The 17,318-nt window shown below is 38.0% G+C and overlaps 1 protein-coding gene across 1 annotated transcript in view; it reads left to right on the top strand.

Moving 5' to 3' along the window:
- LOC132598283 (uncharacterized) overlaps positions 1-17,318 on the top strand; it is a 47,888-nt gene that overhangs the window by 9,401 nt on the left and 21,169 nt on the right. Inside the window, exons 2-3 of the mRNA XM_070045003.1 lie at positions 1,077-1,158; positions 2,999-3,213. Of these exons, the coding sequence (XP_069901104.1) occupies positions 1,077-1,112 (36 nt within the window). The 3' untranslated portion in view covers positions 1,113-1,158; positions 2,999-3,213. The remainder of the gene's footprint in view (positions 1-1,076; positions 1,159-2,998; positions 3,214-17,318) is intronic.

Genomic DNA, 17,318 nt, shown 5'->3' with positions numbered 1-17,318 from the left:
AGAACATACCCTTATCAAAGGAATTATCAGAATTTTCATGTATGGATTGAGAATCAAATTCTGGAGTTAGACCTGAATTTAAATTCATACTCACAACTTATTACCAGTCTCATCTTGATCAAATGGTTACCACACTTCTCATCAATTTCCTTATCTTTGAAAGCGGAATAAGAGAAGTATGCCTGGTGGAGTTACACATAAAGCTCATCTGATAGAATATTCATAAGGATTTTGCACAAACTATACATGGAAATATTTTAGCACCGAGTTTAGCATGCGATTCGTCTTCAATACATTTAAGAGCTATTATTTTATTATTATTATTATGCTATCATTAAATATCACTATTATCTAAATGTCATTATTGCTAAAATTGCTGTAAAACTACCGCAATAACCCATGATGAATTCCCCTCTTCTGTTTCCTTTGTTTAAATGGAGAATATATATATAAATCTAGACAGAGAACACTTTAGTGATCCTATTCAGTGGAGTGAGAATTTCCATGGCACTGATTAAAACAAATCCTGAATTGCATGGGCTTAAGATAGCAGAGAAGGGCTTCCCTAGTGGCGCAGTGGTTGACAGTCCACCTGCCGATGCAGGGGACATGGGTTCCTGACCCAGTCCGGGAAGATCCCATATGCAGCGGAGCGGCTGGGCCTGTGAGCCATGGCTGCTGAGTCTGCGCGTCCGGAGCCTGTGCTCCGCAACGGGAGAGGCCGCAGCAGTGAGAGACCCGCGTACCGCAAAGAAAAAAAAAAAAAAAAAAAGGTAGCAGAGAGGCTAAGAGATTTGAAGTTAGACATCCCCAAGTGTGAATTCTACTGTGACCCTCTTCTAGCACTAGAACCTTGAGGAAGTTGCTTAAACTTTCTGAGCTTTACTACTAGTTTCCTCATCTGTATCTTTTTCAGGACTGTTTATCAAGCATCTTCCTGTTCTCTATGATTGGACGTATCAATGAATAAATTAGACAAGAGCCTTTGCCTGCGTGCTCCTTCTTGCATGCTTTCTCCCTCCTTACACTCTCGTGTGGAAACGGATGTTATAAATAAATTCTATGCTTTGTCACAGGTTGATGGGCGCTACGGGATAAGGAAAAGGATGTGAAGCTCACTGAAGAGGCTTGGGTTGGGAGTGCTGGAGGAGTGTACAGGTAGGTTCTGATTTTAAATAGGGTAGTCAGGGTGGATTTTATAAGTTGACATTTGAGCAAAGACTTGAAGTGAGGGAGTTGTCAGAATGTATGATGGGGAGACCACTCCCTGGGAGCAAGAATAACCAGTCCCAAAACTCTAAGGCAGAAATATGCCGGGCAGCTTGGAGGAATATCAAGGAGGCCACCCTGGCTGACTTAGTCAGTGGAGAGGAAGAGACAGCAGGAGGGCTGGAGATCAGATATGTGATGGGATGGATTGGGTAAGTCCTGGGAGGCCATCACATGCATTGTGTCTTTTACTCTAAATGTAGGCAGCCAGGGGCAGGATTTTAGCCGAGGTGTGGCATGAACTGTCTCTTGTTTGAAAAGCATAACTCTATCTGTGGTCTTGAGGATGTGGGGAGAGAGTGGAGTCAGGGAGAATCTTGGGAGGCGACTACAGGATCCTCGAGGTCTATGTTGGTGGCCTGCACCAGGCTGCTAGCGGCTGGTAATTCTCAGAAGTGGCACATTGGGAAGGTTGTGACAGCATTTCGTGGTAGATTGAAAGCAAGAATGGAAAGGAAGAGGGGGTCAAGGGTGAATTCGAGATTTAGGGCCTGGGGAACTGGAAAGGTGTGGTTACTGTCACCTAAGATGGAAAAAGTTTGGGGTAGAGCATGTTTGGGGGATTAAAGACCAGTTTTGGAGGTATAAGATTTGAGATGTTTTCGTGACGTCCAAGTAGAGATGCTGAGTACACAGTTGGATACACAAGTCTGCAGTTCTGAAGAAAGGTCTAAACTAGAGATACACTTTAATACAATGGAGATATTAAGAATAATTACATGGAAGCGCTGTTTTAAAGATAAAATGAAGTAATGCAGTTAGCACTCTGTCTTCTCAAAACATTTAATAACTGTTAGCTAAAATAATTACCTGAAATGAAAAAATACCTATAGTTTGTTTTGTTGTTTGCAGTAAAAGTGAATAAAATGTCACAATTATTTTAATAGTATTTGTGACACAGTAGTTTTAGTTAAGACACCATGACTACAAACATTTACAATAAACATTTCAGTCTCCTACTTTTCACTCTGATAGGGTACTTGGAACCATATTTTGTAAGGTTTAAGTTAGTTGTCTTAGAGTACCTCTTTAATTAGAAGTAATTCTGAACTGTCTAGTTCCATGCAGTTTTATATACATATATGTATAATTATTATTTTATGATTTATCAAACTCAGTTGAAAATTTGCATCACTGATATACATTAGAATTTAAGCGTTTACCCAGGTATTCAAGGAAAAAAATGTACTTGTCTTGTAATTTCCATAGGGGTACTTACTTTCACATCTTCCCTTCACTTTGCAATTGAAAACATGGCAGGGGAAATATTATCTTACTGGTCTTTGAGTTCCCCTTAGCTATCTGCAAGTCCTTAAACAGCCTTTGTGGCTTAACCAAAATTCTCTTCCATCTTCATTCCGCTAACAGATATTGGTCTAAGCACGTACTTATACTAAAAAATGCATGACCACGTTGTCTCTACACATCTGTAATTTTATGTTAACACTATCATTATGTAAGCTATACTTTAATTGTAATTATAACAGATTTTATGTCAACACACATCCATTTCTAGTGTTCATCTGGTGTTCAGGGGGAGAGCAGCATGTCGTAAATTTTATCAAAATATAACATCTGAAGAATAGAACAGAGGGTAATTGTGTAATTCTGTATTCACTCTAATTAAGTTCAGTGGAGTTGGCATAATAGAATTAAGATGAAAAAAAAAAAAGACTTTGAGGTACCTTGGCTCCCTCTCCTAACACACCCTTTTTGTATCCGAGAGCAGAGACTCAGCACCTTTCTGTACAGAAATGGAGACAGGAAGAGGCCAGAGGATGAATGACAGGCACGAATGAGGTGGAACTTTGAAGAGCAACGTGGAAATGAAATACTTCTTTTGTATTTGGTAGTTGGGGAAAATGTACCAGCGTGTATGCCTACTGGGACCATGTTTTCCAGAACAGTTAAGCCCAGTGTCAACTATGCTGTCCCACCTTCCTCGTAAGTAGGAACATACCGTTACTTGAATCTTTGCTTCCTGTTTCTTGATACCTGGTTGAGAAGATTATCACAGGAACTGCATCTTGTTAGCAAATACACTGTTTTGAAATGATTGACACTCACTGAAGTGTGGCAACTCCAAGCTTGCTCTCTCTTGATCTTGGACTATTTAAGTCTGGAGTGCAGGAGTGGGTTATGGGGAAAGACCATTGGAATTCTTATGTCTTCAGCATAATGGTTATAGCATAATGGTTAGGAGTGTAGGTGCTGGTTCAAATCTCTGCTTTCCACTTGCTAACCATATGAGCTTGGGCAATTTACCTGATTACCTGAACCTCAATACTCCTGCCTATAAAATGATGTTAATAATATTTCATCCCCATAGACTTGTTTTCAATGTTAAAATGAAGTCACTTACACCAAGCACTTAATACAATGCCTAGAGCATAGTAAAGTCTATTATTATTACTATTACTACTACTACTACTATTATTATTATTACTATCACGATGCCAGGTGCTGTTTTTCCTATGCCTTATTCCATTATCTTCTGCCCTGTCCCCCCATTTCTGTCTTGTTTCTGTACAAGGGTAGGTTTGTCACAGAGCATTTTCTTTCCCTAGTGTCTGACTCTTAGTCATCAAGGTGACTGGTCCACGACCCGGCATTCATTGCTACTCGTTGAAGCAACCCATTTTGAGAAGGGGAGTTGGATATTGATGCCAAGTTGGGTCAAGGAGAGAGAATTTTCTCTCTTCTGCACTCAGCTAAGTGAAATATTCAGGCCTCAGAAGGAGAATCAGGCAAAGGGCAACATGCTTAATTTCATACCTTAGTGATTAAGAACAAGTCAGACAGGCTGGATTTGAACTCATTTCCGTCATGTACTGACAACGGGATCTTAGGTGCTTTTGTAACCCGTCCTGTTACATACAGGAATTCCATAATTCCTGTTATGGAATGGGGCTTGGTGATAGAAGCCTGGTTTGTCCTCCACTGATAAAACTAAGACATACTTATATGAGTTTATAGGCATCTTGAAGCCGTGGGATAGTAACACACATGAATCTTACCATTTTTGCCTGGGATTAATGATATAAAGGCTTTGGATTTGGGTATGGAAAATGGGTACAATTATGGGTGTGTTGGTTCTACATATATATGGACATCACGTGTCATCAGCCTGCAGCTACCTGCCATTCCTCACTACTCCTTCTTTTCACAAACCAAACAAGTACCTTCTTATCTCTCCTGTGGATAAGCTCTTGACAGTGGCACTAGGGCCTCCCTCAATAAGTACATCATTGGCTAAACCAGTGGTTTCTCAGATATGCTCATTGAACAACCCTTAAGGTGGATTGACATTCCACTGCCTAGAATAGAATATGGTGTTCTTTAGGAATCGGGGGGAAAAAATAGGCCACCAGATGTACTTTCTTTAATTTAAATTGTATATCTATCTATCTATCTATCTGTCTATCTATCTATATATATATGAACAATTGTTATATATGTGTATGTATACTTGTTCATATATATGAATGATTTAAAATTGAAGAGATATATATATATATATACACACATATATATATATATATGTATATTTAAATTTTGGCTTCTGTTAGCAAGTAGTAAATTAAATTATTAGCAGATCCATACTGCAGGGAAATAACCAATCAGATTTCGTTCAGTTGCTCGCTTTTTTGTAGATTTATGGTTGTGATTTTATATCTGCAGGTATGTTTGCTGAAGAAAATATTTCTACCACTTTACACAAAATTAAATTCATTTAATACCAATGTGGCATGTCTCAAATGTCTTAATACAGTTTTAATCTTTAATCGCATCAGAAGTATGAAATTAGAAACATACCCCAAAATCATTTGAAGATATAATTACTTTCATTTCCCTTATACTTTTGAGACTTTTGAAAAATAAGTATTTAGTTGTACTTATCTGTTTCTGTCTCTCTAAGGATAGCAAACACTGAAACACAATTCTTTTTAAAAGTCAGTATTAAAAATATATTGTCCAAGATGATCAAAACTAAGGAAGTGGCAAAGAAATTCAAAAATTTAAACTTTCAAAGGGTGCTTTTTTTGTGAATGTGTAGTACTTGTTCTTCTGAAGGAATTAATCTTTTTAAAAATTTAATTAACTTATTTTTTATTGAAGTATACTTGGTTTACAACGTTGTGTTAATTACTGCTGTACAGCAAAGTGACTCTGTTATACATATGTATAGACATTCTTTTTCATATTCTTTTCCATTATGGTTTATCACAGGATATTGAATATAGTTCCCTGTGCTATATAGTAGGACCTTGTTGTTTAGCCAATCTATATATACCAGTTTGCATCTGCTAATCCCAAACTCCCAGTTCATCCCTCTCCCACCTGCTTCCCCCTTGGCAGCCACCAGTCTATTCTCTATGTCTCTGATTCTGTTTCATAGATAGGTTCATTTGTGTCATATTTTAGATTCCACATATAAGTGGTATCATGGTATTTGTCTTTCTCTTTCTGACTTACTTTGCTTAGTATGATAATCTCTAGTTGCATCCATGTTGCTGCTGCAAATGGCATTTCATTCTTTTTTTTATGGCTGAGTAGTATTTCATTGTATATACGTACCACATCGTCTTTATCCATTCATCTGTTGATGGACATTTAGGTTGTTTCCATGTCTTGGCTATTGTGAATATTGCTGCTGTGAAGATTAGGGTGAATGTGTCTTTTTGAATTATAGTTTGGTCTGGATATACGCCCAGGAGTGGGATTGCTGGATCATATGGTAGGTCTATTTTTAGTTTTCTGAGGAACCTCCATACTGTTTTCCACAGTGGCTGCACCAACTTACATTCCCACCAACAGTGTTGTAGGAGGGTTCCCTTTTCTGCACACCCTCTCCAGCATATGTTATTTGTAGACTTTTTAATGATGGCCATTCTGACTGGTGTGAGGTGGTACCTCATGGTAGTTTTGATTTGCATTTCTTTAATAATTGGCAGTGTTGAGCATCTTTTCATGTGCCTATTGGCCATCTGTATTTCTTCTTTGGAGAAATGTCTCTTTAAGTCTTCTGCCTATTTTTTTGATTGGGTTGTTTGCTTTTATTGTCATCAAGTTGTATGCGCTGTTTGTATATTTTGGAAATTAAGCCCTTGCTGGTCGCATCATTTGCAAATATTTTCTCCCATTCTGTAGGTTGTCTTTTCATTTTGTTTATGGTTTCCTTTGCTGTGCAAAAGCTTGTAAGTTTGATTCGGTCCCCTTTGTTAATTTTCATTTTTATTTCTATTGTCTTGGGAGACTGACCTAAGAAAACATTGGTATGATTTATGTCAGAGAATATTTTGCCTGTGTTCTCTTCTAGAAGTTTTATGGTGTCATGTCTTATGTTTAAGTCTTTAAGACATTTTGAGTTTATTTTCGTGTATGGTGAAAGGATGTGTTCTAACTTCACTGGTTTATATAAGGCTGTCCAACTTTACCAACACCACTTGCGGAAGAGACTGTCTCTTTCCTATTATATATTCTTGCCTCCTTTGTCAAAGATTAATTGTCAAAGGTTAACTGAGGTGTGTGGGTTTATTTCTGGGCTCTGTATTCTGTTCCATTGATCCATATGTCTGTTTTTGTGCCAATACCATGCTGTTTTGATTACTGTGACTTTGGAGTACTGTCTGAGTCTGGGGTGGCTATGCCTCCAACGTTGTTCTTTTTCTTCAGGATTGCTTTGGCAATTCTGGGTCTTTTATGGTTCTGTATGAATTTTAGGATTATTTGTTCTAATTGCGTGAAAAATGTCATGGGTAATTTGATAGGGATCGCATTAAATCTGTAGATTGCTTTGGGTAGTATGAGCATTTTAACAATACTAATTCCTCCAACCCAAGAACATGAGATGTCTTTCCATTTCTTTGAATCATCTTCACTTTCCTTTATTAATGTCTTACAGTTCTCAGCGTATAAGTCTTTTGCCTTCTTGGTGAGGTTTATTCCTAAGTATTTTATTTTGAGGGTTGTGATTTTAAAAGGCATTGTTTTTTTACATTCCCTTTCCGATATTTCATTGTTGGTATAAAGAAATGCAACCAATTTCTGTATGTTAATCTTGTATTCTGCTGCCTTGCTGAATTCGTTTATCAGTTGTAGTAGTTTTCATGTAGAGTCTTTAGGGTTTTCTATATATAGTATCATATCATCTGCATCTAATGACAATTTTACCTCTTCCTGAAGGAATTAATCTTGAAGTTCTACTAGGACTTTTGGGATACCTGTTTTAATGAGCCACTGCTTCCTGCCTGAGATTGCACTATGCACCAGAGATTCTAGAATTAGCATAATAAAACTAATAATGCAAACAACAGCAACAAATCTTCACGAACCTTCCTTGCAAGGAAGTAGAGTCCACTGGAAAAACAGACAAGTGAAACACACATTCAAAATGGCAGTGATTCTCAAACATTTATGTGCTGAAAAATCATGACAAGCATGATAACCAGGGCAATTACTAGAGCCCTTCTCCAGCTGGTCAGGTGTAAGGTCCTGTAACTCTATTTTTGGTGAATGCCTCCAGGAGAGTCTGAGACAGATGTTCTCAGTTGTCGTCAACCTTTAGTGTGCATCAGATTTGCCTGAGAATATTGTTAAAACACAGATTGCTGGGCTCCAGTGCCAGAGTTCTAACCAGTTCCCAGGTGTGGCTGATATTGCTGGCCCAGGGACCACATTTTGAGAACCACCTTTCAAAACTCTGCAGTATGCGGTTGTGTGTGTTGTGAATGAGACGGGCCCAGAGAACCAAAGGAGGGCAAAGGGACTCTGCCCTAAATTAGTCAAAGGTAACAATAGCAGCTAGAATTGATTGACCCAAGAAAAACTTATAAGAACTTTACCTGCATTTGCTCATTTAATCCTTTCAGTAAGGTACATAGGTGCTACTTAGTGTTCCTCTTTTACAGGGGTGTCCAGAGAAGGTAACTACTTTGCCCACGTCCTAAACTGGTAAGTAACAGATTAAGAATTCAAGTCTAGGAAGTCTGATTCCAGAGCCCACACCTCTACCCTTTCTGCATGTAGAGAGGAGTAAAGGGTTGTCAGTGAAGCCTTCCTGGGGGCCCTGGCCTCTGAGTGTAGATAGAAGGATGAGTGGACATAAAGATCATTATTTGTGTGTGGTGGGGGTAGGGGAGGAAGTATGAGGGCTTCCAGAAGAGCCCGCCCTCCCCATACATCTGCTGTAAGCAAGTCTGATGATCAGGAGTCCGGAACATGAGTATGACTATGGGATACTGAGAAGGGTTCTAGAACCCTGAGGTTAGAGTTCTGGATCAGTTAGTAGGTAACAGAAGGTGAATGAGTGATATTTACCTTACTTTCCACGGGTAGCAGGAGGTTTAGAGATAGTCCCTCTAGCGTTAGTCCAGCTGCTGAAGGGCATCACCAGGGGACTGGGTTGCTTCACTCTTCCAGCTTCCACATCTCTAGCACGTCCACATAGCTTCAGAGTGACCCCAGAATCTCCAATAGTGTTCCAACAATTTGGGCAGGAAGAAAGAAAAGGAAAAAAAAAAGAAATTAAGAAAAAAAAGGAAGTGTCTAACTCAGAGAGCAAATTTTTTACCACAGATGGTCAGCAGACTTGCACTTAGATCTCATCAGCTCGGATTTTAAACTGGCCACCTTAGCCTTAAGGATAATGGGGTCTTCTAAACCAGGGCTCTGTTAGTAAGGAATAAGGAGAGAGTGGTACTGATTAGCAGTGCCTGCTGTCCCAAACAAATATTATCCCCAAACTATTTTTTTTTATCCTATATTTTACTTTAAAGAATGGAGGGGAAACATTATGTATCTGTAAATAGCCTTTTAGAAAGGGTACAATTATATAGTTATACAACCCCCTGGAGGGCTCCTTTCTTCTAAAATCTCTTTAAAAACTGTTCAAGGTTAAGGACATTTTTATCTTAATTTAGTAACTTGCAGTCGATTATCTTGGAATGACATCCTCTCTCTGCAGATGTTCTGTCAGGCTTTAGAAAATTCTAGAAGTGGACAGAGAAGTGTTATGGTACATGTATTTGCAATATGCACGTCTTTGAAATGAAATCCATTTAGGGACCAAAAGGCATTTCATGTCTTTGCTATACATTTTCACATATTTGCCTTTCCAGAATTCCTTTGAGCAAATCTGTTAGATGTAACCCATCCGTTTCTCCCATCTGAATTCTTTATTACTAAACATTCTTCAGTATGCTCTCACTCCCCTCTGTCAAAGGCGTTTCTCTGGGTCCTCACCCTTCTCCTCTCATATGTGAATGCGTATCTTAAACTGAAGCAACAGTCTGCTATGACTTCTCCATAACTTGAAGAACCTGTCTTTGTGGGAAAAAAAGTAGACTGACTAACTTAAAAGGTAAAATGCGCGCAATGTTTCTGAGAATTAAAAACTAAGATAAAAACATAAGCAATGGAAAAAACTTACAGTGGATCCTTTTCAAAGACTATTTTACAGAGAAGGCAACTGAGGTTTAAAGAAAAAATGCGTTAGTTAAACACTAAATAATGAACCTTAAACCTCAGTGGAGCAACACATGGACAGTTCATTTCTCACTCACTCAGGAGTGTAGTATGGACTTTGGTGGTCTGAGGGTCAGTTTTCTGCTCAGTTATTCAGGGACCCACCGCCTTCATCAAGTGGCTCTACGTTTGTCCTAAAAAGGAAAGGAGAGAGGAAGCTGCAAGCTACAATTATCAACTCGTTATCCTTCAGACATAAACTCTTCAGGTCACCTCTGGTCACATTCTTTGGGATAGAACCATACCCAGATGCAAGCGGAGATGGAGAATGTTGTTCCTATCTTGGTCCTAGTGATGCCTCTACAGGCTGGAGGAGCTGATTAAAGTGTAGTCAACAGCTCGTTGTTTCTGCCACAATGAATGATTAGCCTAAGACTGTGGATTAATTATGTGTGTGTGTCACATATACATATAATACACACAAACATATATATGTGTGTGTATATATACATTTTTTAGCATGAGTTGACACATGGGGCTTCTGCCGTATCAAAAGAGTACAAACTGCCTCTTGTTGCTTTTTCTTAATTGAAGTTGACTACTACTATCTATTTCCCTTCATTTTGCTATCTCCCCCCCCCCGCGCCTTTCAGTATTATATGAAAATTCTGAAAGAAAGAATTTCAAAGTTTCCAGTGCTTTTAAAGGTAATAGAATACTCAGACCTTAACAATTTTCCTGTGTGAAACGTTTGCCAGACTAAAATAGTTAACTTATGAAAAGTAAATTTAGATTGATACAAAAGAGAAAATAAGCTGATTTTTTTTTTTTTTTTTACACAAATACCCTGAGCCAGGGTGGAAAATAAATGGAAAACTGGAGGAATTTAGATCCTTTTGTTGTAAATTTAAATATTTTTAATTGTAAAAATAATACAGGCTCATTGCAGAAACTCCAAAATTGAAAGGATTTAAAGAAAAAAGGAAAAATAACTCAAAATCCCATTTCTGATAAATCATCTCTGTAACATTTTTGAGGGTATCTTTTGAAACTTTTTTGTGACGGGGTGCATATAAATACAATGCAAGTATAAAATACCTTTAATTATTATATCAAACTACAAAACAGTTCTATAACATTTCTATTTAGTAATATAAGTATGATTACTCATCACCTAATAAAAATCTGCAGCATCATTTTTAATGGTTGAACAGCATTCCATTATTTATTTAACCAGTCCCTACTGTTCAACATTTAGATTATTCCTGTTTTGCTTTGCTAAACAATGAGACAAGCATCCTTGTTCATATGTCTTTGAGCATTTGTTTATTTCCTTAGAATGGACTTCTAGAACTTGAATGGCTGGTTGTCAGTTCTGGTACATACTGACATATTGTCTTCCAGAAAGGTTACCGTGCTTTTTATTTCTACCAAGAATTTAACATCCAGTGTGGTTTCTTACACACACTCATCAGTACCAGTATTATCAATATCAATACCAGTATTATCAAGTTTTTTAAAACTTTGTCATTCTAGTCAGTAAAATATGACACCTGAATTATTTTATTTGTATTTCTTTGATAATAATAGCAAGGTTGAACATATTTTCATATCTTTATTGGCTGTTAATACTTTTTAGTTTGTGACTTTATGACATCCATTTTTCATCGATGTATAACAACCTTTTATATATCAGTGTGTTTATTTTGTTGTTTGTTGTCAATGCAATTTTTTTCTCTTTATTAATTTTTATTTTGTGTGTGTTGAACTTCTTTAATACTGTCAAGTCTATTCAAAAACCCTTTAATGAACACAACAAATGTGGAAAATCAGTCATTCTCCTGCATTTTGTAATCAATTTATTTCCTTTTGGGCAGTATGGAAATGTAAGTTCTTATTTCATCTTATGGTTGGAAAGAATCTGTTCCCTCGGAAAGGGATTATAGTCTCCATGATGCAGTAATGGGAGATTTTATAGGGTAGGCAGGGTCTACAGAAGAAAAAACCCTAAATCACACTCCATTGGTGGTTGCCTTATTTATAAAAATGGCATTTGAGGTTGTGTGACTGCCATTAGGCAAGCAAAATTAATTTTTAGCATGAAGTACTCCTATCAGCAAGAACAGCCTAGGATAGGCTAGCAGTAAGAAGTGAGGGGTTATGGGATTGGGGCATAGCCTCTGTTTCCTCCAATGCAGCTGGAAATTTAAACTCTGGGGCTCCTGCTTGATCCAATCAGCCCAGCTAGTATGTGTTGCCAGGTAGGGTGAATAGACTCAGAAGTACAAGAGCTCATCCTTGGTCCCCTCTGGAAATGAGCAGAGAATACTGTGTCAAGCAGAGGTGATCAGTCCATGGTCTGGAGACTTGGATCTCCTCACATAGTCCTTAAAGTCAGGGTGAGACAAAATGCCAATACAAATTATATTGATGACAGTATCAATGAGGTGACATTGAGTCCTTTGACCTAACGTGTGTCTGCAGTATGCCATCCATTAGTAAATGGGCAAAGCCATTTGACAGATCTATCTGATACAATGAATGAATCTGACACTCATATTTTGAAAAACTGAAACTGTATCCATTTGTCAAGAACAGTGGCTACTTGTTCTGCTTTATTCCCCCTGGTAGAACTAGGTAACATTGCAGGCAGTAAGACGTTCCGGCATTTCACCCTGGAGTAGCCCCAAAACTGAAGAAGCTGTCTTATCAGTAGTTAGCTCCTTGTCACCAAGAATATTAAAGTAGATTTGTATGATTAGCAAATTAAAGAGACTGTAGTGCCTACCACTACTGTATTCACTAAGGCACCCAAGTTATTCTAAAGAAATCCTAATAATACATTAGGACCGTTTTGAATATTTTTATTCGACTAGCCGTAATCTTCTAGTTATAACATCCATCACCATTTTGACCACTGAAACTTGGCCTTCTTTTCTTACAGCCTAGCCCTGTGGTCTTGGGCTAATCAGTAACCTGCTTAGATACAATTTTCTTCTCTATGAAATAGAAACAATATTATATGCTTTGAAGGACTGCAGGAAGATGAGCTGTAATGTTTATCAAGTGCCTAGTAAGTAGCCTGGCCCATAATAAATACTTGGCTAATTGTAGATGTTAGTTTCATTTTTAGTTTTATTTCCAAACATTGCTCTTTACTTTTGGAACTCTAAAATTTGTTTTGAGAGTGGAGGACTTGTTGTTTGGATTCCTCCAACACTCTCTGTATATTCTGTACTTCTATCCCTACATCATTTATATTAATGGAATAAATGATCTTTGGTCTGGTGATTCCAAGGTGACGAGGAGCTAAGTGGAGGTTCAGTATACACCTGGAAGTATGGATTTTCATGCCCAGTGCAAATGTGGGAAAGGCATTATTCCCACATTATAAAGGGGGTAAAGACCTCCAACTTGAGGAGACTGTGGGTTGAGAGATGAGAGATTTACAGGTACTGTGTTTATCCTACAGGGTACCACAGGGGCTTTTATGTTCTGTAGCAAGAATTTGCACCTTATACCCTTGTAGTTAGAAGTAAAGCATACCACATAACTAATATCTAGTAAGCATTAGAGTTAGAATAAATACCATTTATTTAACGTTTCCTTTGTGTTAAGCATTTTACAGTTACAACATATGGATGGATACTATATTGTAATGGTTAAGAGTGTAGTTTTTTGAGCTGGATAATCCTGGATTGGAGTCTCATCTTTATTACCTCTTTTTTTTTCTGTTTTATTGAGGTATAATTGACAAAATTGTAAGATAGTCAAAGAGTATATCATGATGATTTGATATACATATGCGTTGCAAAAGGATCCTTCCCATCACGTTAATTAATACATCTAACAGCTCATGACACCTTTTTCCTTTTTTTCTTTTTTTGGTGAGAACACTTAAGTTCTGTTCTCTCAGAAAATGTTAGTTATACAATACAGTATTATTGACTGTAGTAACTATGTTATACAGTAGCTCCTCAGACCTTATTCATCCTGCAGCCGAAAGTTTGTACCCTTTTACCAGTCTTCCCCTCTTTTCCCCACCCACACCCCAGCCCCTGGCAACCAGTTTTCTACTCTGTTTCTATGAGTGTGGCTTTTTTTCTTTTTAGATTCCATATATAAGTGATATCATTCGTATTTATCCTGTCTGGCTTATTTCATCAGCATAATGCACTCCTGTTTCATCTATATTGTCACAAATGAAAGGATCTCCTTCATTTTTTAAGGCTGAATAATATTCCATTACCTCTTAAATGAGTGACTTTTGGTACATTGTTTACACTTTCTAAGCCTCAGGGTTTCTTTTCTTCTGTAAAAAATATATATATATATATATGTATATACTAACAGGTTATTTTCTGATATGTGGAATGTTTGTTGAATCAACAGATAATTAGTTGAGATCATAAATGTGACACTTAGCACTGTATTAACATTTGTTAATACTCTCCCTGTTAATTTCTACAATAAATTGTATAATAAGTAACAATAATAATAGTACTACTAGTAGTTTTAGAAAATGCATAGGATGTGCCCGGCATCATATACTGTACTACCCTCCTTCATGTGTACCACAAGTTACATGTGGATATCATCTTCCACGTTGTTTCCTTTAAAGAAAATTGAAGCTCAGCAAGATTGAGTAGCTTGCTCCAGATGTGAACTCAGGTCTGAATCACTCCATATATAGGTTCTTAATGACTCCATGTCTTTAATTCCACATCTGCATTTGTTTGTTGTTGTTGTTTTTAACTTTCCAAGCATCTGATCTGAAATTCCTTTCTCTTTGGGGAATTTTCCACTTTGTGGGTCTTGGTGAGAAACAGAGCCTTCCTCTCGTTATACAAGCTGAACATGTCAGATACACTGTTTACTCACATGCTCAGTCTCCCTTACAGATGGAAAACAGTCGGGCAACCTTGGGTTGGCCAACTGCACCCCTCTCTTGGATTTTGAATGACAAATAAATGATGTAAAGAAGCAAGGCCAGCAGTGCTGGGTCAACCTCCTGTTTCCTGTTCCTGCTTGGTAGCAAGGCCAGCTAGGACTTATAACATCACTTTGGCCTGATCCTATAATTGCAATAGCATAGCCTTGGCTTTCGGTTGTTTAGTCTGCTTCTAGTTACTGAGACCTAACCATAAACTTCCAAAAGTTTCCTTTTCTGCTCAAATTAGCCGTATCTGGTTCCTGATGATTACAAATAAGACCTTTCCTGATATACAATGGTGACCTACTTATCCAGGCAGATGTAACATCGTCCTGGCAGGGACAGAGGGCAGGCAAGTTCCTTGAACAGCTGAACAAGAAGAAAAAGACCTAAGAAGGAAGAATTGAAGCCAGTTCTGCTTGTGTTATAATTCTACCCGCAGCTGCCTCTGTTTCACAGACCACATGCTAAGGACCGTGTCCCTTCCCCTGTAACAGACGAGCAAAGTAGACCCAGGCCTTCCAACCCAGAGACCAGCTGAGCTGTACCGTGGACAATCTAGGATGTGAAAGACTTCACTCAATGTCTTTGTCACTTGACACATTGTTCCTCTCTTTGGGAAGTAGCTTCTTTGTGTGACAAGAATATGCTAAACCAACACTTAAGTGGACAGAGGTGAAAGATGCCAAAATTAGCTACAGAAAAAAAGGCGTAAAGACTTGTATTTTCTGTTATTTGAAGGTGTTAAGACCCCACGTAGAATATGAGTCCTTTAAAGGAAAGTTGTGAATGGCCCAGGGAATGTTGAATTTCCATGTGGCAATATGTTCTTGATCGGTCATGATGATGATGATGGTAGCATCAGTAGCATTTATCAGTGTTTCCTGGGTGAGAGGCACTTTATCCTAATGACCTTTTATCCCCATGATGACCCTGTGAAGTAGGAAATACTGTTTCAGCATCTTCAGGGTTTTTCTTTTCTTTTCTTTTTTTTATCAGGAATTTACCCTAGATCACAGTTGGGTGGTAGGACGACCAGAACTGGACACTAGCCTTTCCTGAATTCCCAGAGTGTGATCTTAGCAGTTGTATTGCCTGATGCAGAGCCATGTAAATGTTGCCAAAGCAATGAAACGTGTACCTATTTCTAACAGATTCTAACTCAGAAGCTCTGGGGTTAAGTGCAGAGCAGTTGAGTGTGATTGTCTTTACAGACAGTAGATAACTTAAGAGAAGTTGTTTAAAAGTATATTTGCATATTGCACTACACTGTCATATCTGTGATTGGTTAGCTATTGAGTAACTAACACAAATCCCAATCCCATCTCTAATCTCATTCATCTCTTGTATGATATTTGACCTAATTGAGGCAGTTTTTTTTTGTTCTTTCCCACAAACACGCATCGAACATCCAAAACATGCTTACCATTTGTGAGCATATTCTCTTAGTTATTTAGGAGTTGAGTAAGAGTGAGAGAGAAGGGCTTCCCTGGTGGCGCAGTGGTTGAGTGTTCTGCCTGCTGATGCAGGGGACGCGGGTTCGTGCCCTGGTCCGGGAAGATCCCACATGCCGCGGAGCGGCTGGGCCCGTGAGCCATGGCCGCTGAGCTTGCGCGTCCGGAGCCTGTGCTCCGCAACGGGAGAGGCCACAACAGTGAGAGTCCCGCGTACCGCAAAAAAAAAAAAAAAAAAGTGAGAGAGAAAAAGACACATAAATATGAAATACGGTCATCATTTTTTAAATATCCTTTATGTTGTTAATCCCTCTTAGCAATTACTGCCATTCACTCATTTGTATTATTTGGGGTATAGCAGTTTATTCACACAGCATTTTTACATATGGCTTATCATTTGTATTCTATTTTAATAACACTAATAATTATAGACTATTGACAGACTCATCAGACCCTACATATTCATTTCAAAATCATGAAAATAAGGTGGAAAATGAGGTGTAAAATCTATGTGTATGTTTTCATTGGTGGAATGAGGCGCTACCTGAATATCACTCCTTTAGCTTTTCCTTCAAATGGTGCAGTTTTTCGTGCATGCATAGGAGTCACTTCCATTAGGTAAACAGTAGTCTTGAGGGCAAACCTCAGAAGTAGAAACAGGAGAACTTTTCAGTTACGGTAAAATCAAACATATTTTTCTTCAGTAGTGAAAAAAAAAATTCGTCATGAGAAGTTCAACCACCGTGAGTTCCACTTTCCACTTATAGATGCAACTTCTTCCAGAATTCTGAGAAATGTCGGTAGTAGAGAGGGGTGTTGCATACACCTGTTTCATTTCCCTCTGACTTTTCCTTCTCCTTTCTCTATTGACATTAAAATCTATAGTGAAAGCACATAGTAAGCAGTCTAGGACAATTGATATGACATTTGATCTAAATCTCCAAAGTCTATTTTAGATGGGGATGCTGTGAGAGTCACAGGAGGGGAAAAAATCTAGAATTATTCTTATGCGATCAAATGTACTAAAATAACAAAAGCAAATCTTATTTCTAGCTAATAAAATAGCATTTCTTATATGATGTCATATTATGGCAGAAAAGAAATATATGCGTCTATTTTCTTCTATATTAAAACTGCTAAGGAGTGGGGACCGATGAACTAAATCAATTGTTTTGGGTTCAAGTTGTAGTTTTTAG

The sequence above is a fragment of the Globicephala melas genome, chromosome 1 (genome assembly GCF_963455315.2).
Source record: "Globicephala melas chromosome 1, mGloMel1.2, whole genome shotgun sequence".
In the NCBI taxonomy this organism is placed as follows: Eukaryota; Metazoa; Chordata; class Mammalia; order Artiodactyla; family Delphinidae; genus Globicephala; species Globicephala melas.
Note: the sequence above shows the minus strand (reverse complement) of the source record. Positions and strands in the feature narration are given on the sequence as shown.